The sequence below is a fragment of the Prionailurus bengalensis genome, chromosome F2, assembly GCF_016509475.1.
Source record: "Prionailurus bengalensis isolate Pbe53 chromosome F2, Fcat_Pben_1.1_paternal_pri, whole genome shotgun sequence".
NCBI classification, from domain to species: Eukaryota; Metazoa; Chordata; class Mammalia; order Carnivora; family Felidae; genus Prionailurus; species Prionailurus bengalensis.
In genome coordinates, this window is record NC_057353.1 from 67,057,250 (window position 1) to 67,063,294 (window position 6,045).

A 6,045-nucleotide genomic window follows, 5' to 3' on the forward strand; every position below is an offset into this window, starting at 1 on the left:
CGATGGGAATGGAAACTGAGCTCCTAGATTACATTTTTACATTAGCGACAAACATTGAAACAGACATTTGTTTGTGTGGGGAAAGATTTCTTTGCTTGGAAGTAATGCCTGATGATGACATTTTCAGGCCAGAGGATTGTGGAGGATCCACTGTGACAAGTCATTGGTGAATAATACTGGGCCCATGAGAGAGCCCAGTCATACCTATGATTTGGAGGGAAAATCAGTGCTTACAGGCTGTTGGGCCTCTGGCTCTCCATTCCCTGGTGCGTGGCTGAGAGGCTTCACGGCTGCCGAGGGTTGGATGTCCCCTTTGGGCAAATGTTGACTACCTTCTGAGAGGGAGTAAGACTGGCTCTGAAGATTCAAAAAAGAGATACATAAAAATGCTAGACCACTCACACAAGCCAGAGGCCCCATGGGGTTGACATTCAAAAGATGAAAATGTCCTCCTGAACTGCTATGCCAGGGACCACTTATTCCTGAGGCCCTCTATGGCTCTCAGCAATATCTTAAAAGTAGGCTTCAGGGGCAGCTGGGTAGCTCAGTTGGTTAAGCGCCCGACTCTCAGTTTCAGCTTAGGTCACGATCTCACGGTTTCATGAGTTCGAGCCCTGCATTGGGCTCCTGCTGAGAGTGCAGAGCCTGCTTGGGATTCTGTCTCCCTCTCTCTGCCTCTCTCCCACTCACGCTGTCTTTGCCTCTCTCAAAATAAATAAATAAACTTAAAAAAAAAAGTAGGCTTCAGTTTCTCTGAAAGATATACTGAATGTAAGGCTCATAATCTTGACTGGCAAGAAAATGTTATCTACAGAAGATTTTAAATATAACACCTCCCCAAAGAAGATATTTGTAGGCTTGCAACCATTGAGTGCAAATTTAGTTTATAGCAAAGGGAAAAAAACCTTCATAAACAAAGCGATAGTTTACAGAACATTTTTGAATTTTTTTGTCTTTGCTTCTAGTTTACATACAATAAGTCATTTCTTGCCAGGGGAAGCTACAGTTGGTGCAGTAAAACCTTATTAAAATTTTTATTGCAACAGTTTTAGATATACATTTTTCAATGTTAAAAAAAAAAATCACAATTTAACTCAGACCTGCCTTGTGTATCGTTGGTTTCAAATGGTAGTATTTTAGTCAATTTTTAGCCATTAATAGTTTATAGACACAGTATTCACATGAGCGTAGACATTTCAGAATAAAAACCTAAATGTTAAGTCCATTCCTTGGATATCTGCAAATATCTGAATATTTGATGCTGCTTAGAACTAATACTGCTTAGAAATAATATTTTCACTTTTCAGTCCAAGTTATATGGCCTTGGCCTCATAGGAGTACTCTTACCTTGGTTTACGGATATTTGTAACATGAACATGTCGTCCCCACAAAACCCTTATGGGCAGAGCCTACCAGATTTTATGCAACTTTGCTACAACTAACAGCTTTAATCATACATTCCACAAACACGTATTCACCATTTGCTCTCTGTGGGGCACTGTTTACTATCTTGTTTTAAATACTTCTCTTTAGCCTCTCCTAAGAGATTTTTGACCAATGGAGAAAAAAATATATTCCAAATGCATTTTAAAAGCATGGTATGCTGTTGTGAAAACCAACAGTAAGGAGTAATCACAATGGTATAGTGCAAAATTATTAATCATGATTTCATAGTTTAAATTTCTCCACATGCTAACTAAAATGAAAACTTTGTTTGATTCCCAAAGGCAATAAATACTTACATGACGATTGCCCATTTTCGTTTTTCTAAGATAGTTGTTCTGTATTTCATTAAGAGATCAGGTCTCCTTCAGGCCAAGTTTATAATAGTTTTCCCAGGGTGTAATATCTCTTGTGTTTAATAAGTAACTTTTGGCATTGAATTTGAATACATTATTGGGGATGGGTAGGGAGTGGTGAGAGCTACAAATGAGCTTAAGCTTCCCAAGCTACTTTGTAGACCATCTTTTTAAAATAAAATATTTATTAATACATCAAGTATGGGCTTTTTTTTTTTAAATTTTTTTTCAACGTTTATTTATTTTTGGGACAGAGAGAGACAGAGCATGAACGGGGGATGGGGGCAGAGAGAGAGGGAGACACAGAATCGGAAACAGGCTCCAGGCTCTGAGCCATCAGCCCAGAGCCTGACGCGGGGCTCGAACTCACGGACCGCGAGATCGTGACCTGGCTGAAGTCGGACGCTTAACCGACTGCGCCACCCAGGCGCCCCAAGTATGGGCTTTTTAAGTTGAATAGAGAGCTGCTTTTCAACTAAAGGGCTAAACCTGTCTCACTTCTGGATTATTGAAAGGGTCATAATTTGTTTATTTTGGGTGTTTATTTAAAATTGTATAGCTTGTAATAATAAAAGCATTAACCGAACAAGACTGAAAAATCTTACCGTTTTACTAATATCACCATTATTATTACACAGAATCTTTTTGAGGGTAACATTGAGTTATGTTAACATCATCTTTATAATCTAGCTGGTTTTTGAATTAAAAAGTAATATGTGCAGATGGTAGTTTTTTTTCTAATAGTGTGAAAAGGTACTGTGAAAAGTAAACCTACTGACTTCCCAGGCCCTCCTCCGGGTGGCTTCTTGTGAGTCCTTCCAGAAATTGTTTGCATACACAGCCATGTCTGCCTGTCTATTTACCTTTCTTTCTTTCTTTCTTTCTTTCTTTCTTTCTTTCTTTCTCTGGACTGTGTTTTTTTGTTTGGTTTTGTTTTGCTTTGTTGTCAACACGTGGGTTTATACAATGCATTCTTTTCCATGCCTTGTATGCTTCATATACTAAAGACATAATATGACACGGACACATTTCTTTTTCAGTGACCACATAGTAGTTTACTATGAATATGAACCAAACCTTACATCATCAGTCCACTCTTCAAGGTCATTTTGGGTTTTTTGTGTGAGTATTTTCATTTATACATCTTTGCCTGTGTGTGCGTGTTTATCTTTAGAATAAAATCTAAAGATGTAATTGCTGGACAAAGAGTAAATGCATTTATAATTCTGACAGATCTTGCCCAGCTGTCCTCTGCACAGGTATTGAAACATTGAACTACTCTCAAAGTCCAGCTAACCCATGAGCCTGACTTCATTTTTTAAAATTAATTAATTTAATTATTTTGTGAGACTGACTTTTTTATTTTTATTTTTTTTAATGGTTATTTATTTTTGAGAGAGACAGACACAGAATGTGAATGGGTTAGGGGCAGAGAGAGAGGGAGACACAGAACCCGAAGCAGGCTCCAGGCTCCGAGCTGTCAGCACAGAGCCCAACGCGGGGCTCAAACTCACCAGCTGTGAGATCATGACCTGAACCGAAGTCAGACGTTCAACAGACTGAGCCACCCAGGCACCCCAGAGACTGACTTTCTAAAGACAAAATGTATATCCCCCTAAAATAATATGCCAGTGTCCATATTTTTCTACATACTGGCCACACTAAATATTATGAGAGTTTTTCATTTCTTCCAATTTCAAAGATGAAAAATGGTTATCTCAGTGTTTAATGTACATTCCTTTCTTTTGATATTCTTTTTGTTTCTATATAGCATCATTTTAATTTTTTTTCTGTAAATTTTTACTTAAATTCTAGTTAGCTAGCATATAGTGTAATACTGTTCTCAGGAGCAGAATTTAGTCATTGATCACTTACATTCTTTTTTTTTTTAATATATTTAAAAAAATTTTTTTTAATGTTTATTTATTTTTGAGAGAGAGACAGAGCATGAACAGGGGAGGGGCAGAGAGAGAGGGAGACACAGAATTGGAAGCAGGCTCCAGGCTCCGAGCCATCAGCCCAGAGCCCGACGCAGGGCTCAAACTCACGGACAGCGAGATCATGACCTGAGCTGAAGTCGGACGCTTAACCGACTGAGCCACCCAGGCGCCCCTCACTTACATTCTTTTGATATTCTTGATATTATATATCACTTCCCTTAAAAGTCATTTGCATGAATTTTTCTGTGGTCTGCTTATGTCCTTTATTTTTATTTTGAGTTATAAGTCTTTTCGTTATTTATTTATAACAACATTTTATAATAAGATCTAGGCCTTTGTCAAATGTAACAATTATTTCCCCCCAATTTGTTGTTCGTCTTTTGTTTCTGTTTGAGTGTGTTTTGTGCGTATATGTGTGAGTGCAAAAAGCGTTAGTTTTTGTGGATGTATTGACTTGCTTAGAAAAACATCTCTACATTGAGATGATCAAAACTTCTTGTACACTTTCTTCAAGTTTTTTAATGGCTTCTTTTTTAAAGGCTTACATCTTTGATCCATTGTAATTGACTTGATGTAGAATAAGGAAAGAATGGATTCAGATTTAGTTTTGGTTATTCAATAAAGCCTAGATAGTTATTAAATAATTCATCGTTCCTCATCTAGCCCAAGATTCCATCTTTATTTATTTTTTTCAAGATTCCATTTTTTTATGCTAAACTCCCATATAATATAGTGTTAAAAATTCTGGTAGGTTTATTAAATTCTGATTGTATATATTTATACTTTTGTTCTCACCTTTATCTATTGAGTGCCTTGGATGTGCTAACTGGTAGGACTATAACGGGGAGCAAGATAGATTTGAATTTTCTCTTCCTAGAATATAGTCCAATGGAGGAGCTATTCAAAAAACAAACCATTACAACATATTGTACAGCCTGTGAAGAAAATCAACAGAATGCTATGATAGAGGATAGTGTGTGTGTGTGTGTGTGTGTGTGTGTGTGTGTGTGTGTGTGATTTACTTTAAAAAGAGGTAAGGCTCTTCAAGGAGATAACATTTAAGCTGTGAACAAAAGGATGAGAAGGAACCCATCATTTGAAAAGAGAGTGTTCTAAATCAGATGCTCGTAGTTTACGCTGAGGATCAGAAATAAGAAAGAGCTTTGCTAATTGCAGGAAAAGAAAGATGGTGAGTGAGGCTGGATTCTACAATGCGCCAGGTGGGGGGACAGGTGCAGGAGACAAACAAGACAAAACCCTCCTCCAGGAATTTGCGGTGAATGTGGGGGGAGGGGAATGACAAGAAGACATGAATTAGCAACTTAGACTTTGACCATTCTCTATGGTTTTGGGCTTGAAGTGTCTAATTTGGGCTCTGTAGCCCAAATTGGGACTCCCAGCCCCAGACTTTTCAGGGACAAGTTGTCTTGCTCCATGTCTCTCTGCTGGTTTGGAACCACCCTCTGCGTCACTAACCCTTCCTAGAGTGCTTGATCAGTGAAGTCTCCCTCCCTCCCTTCCTCCCTTACCCCAGGCTGTCAAAGCTCAAAGTTCAGGAGGAACAGGGCAATTTCATGTGCAATGATCGAAGTGGAGATAAGTTCTGTTTAGGGCTCACAGGAACTGGTACAGTAGAGATACAGTTTATGGCCCCAGGGAGGTGAGATAGAAAGCTTAGAAGCCAAGTGAGAAGTTGACAGACCCTTTTATTTTTCTAGAATGCCACCACTATAGCCACGTCTTGATAATTTCACTTTGCCCATGCTCAAGTTTGGATCTGACTGGAACAGAGCTGTTCTAGTGTCATCTTCTTTCTGCTTCCCCAGCTGGATGGGCCCACAGGAAGGTGGCTGGAATAATTCCCAGCAAGAGCAGCAGGAGGAAGGAAAGGGAATTCCCTGTGACCCCACGTCATGTCTGGGAGGTCGTCATGGTTGGGGGCCCAGCGGGAAGGGAGAGGATCTGCCTGGGAAAGAAGAGTAAGCGGACATTTTAGGAGAGAGGGCACAGAACAGTGAGGGAAGGGTTTTTGTTTGTTTGGTTTACTATCATCTTACAGATTTAGTGATTCCAAATTATTACAGGTGCCTCATATTTTTCTCTACTAGACCTCTACTAGGTCTGTTCATTTACATCTCGTGAACTTTGGTGGTTTTCTTTTTTTTTTTTAATGTTTATTTATTTTTGAGACAGAGAGAGACACAGCATGAGCAGAGAAGGGGCAGAGAGAGAGGGAGACACAGAATGTGAAGCAGGCTCCAGGCTCTGAGCTGTCAGCACAGAGCCCGACACGGGGCTTGAACTCA

General features: G+C 39.3%; 1 protein-coding gene across 1 annotated transcript in view; it reads right to left on the minus strand.

Annotated features, from left to right (window-relative positions):
• The window catches only part of ANXA13 (annexin A13), a 51,620-nt gene extending 49,772 nt beyond the window's left edge, over positions 1 to 1,848 (minus strand). The window contains exons 1-2 of the mRNA XM_043601703.1: positions 1,743 to 1,848; positions 235 to 357 (exon numbers count right to left, since the gene is read on the minus strand). Of these exons, the coding sequence (XP_043457638.1) occupies positions 235 to 357; positions 1,743 to 1,757 (138 nt within the window). The 5' untranslated portion in view covers positions 1,758 to 1,848. The remainder of the gene's footprint in view (positions 1 to 234; positions 358 to 1,742) is intronic.
• Positions 1,849 to 6,045: the final 4,197 nt, after the last annotated feature.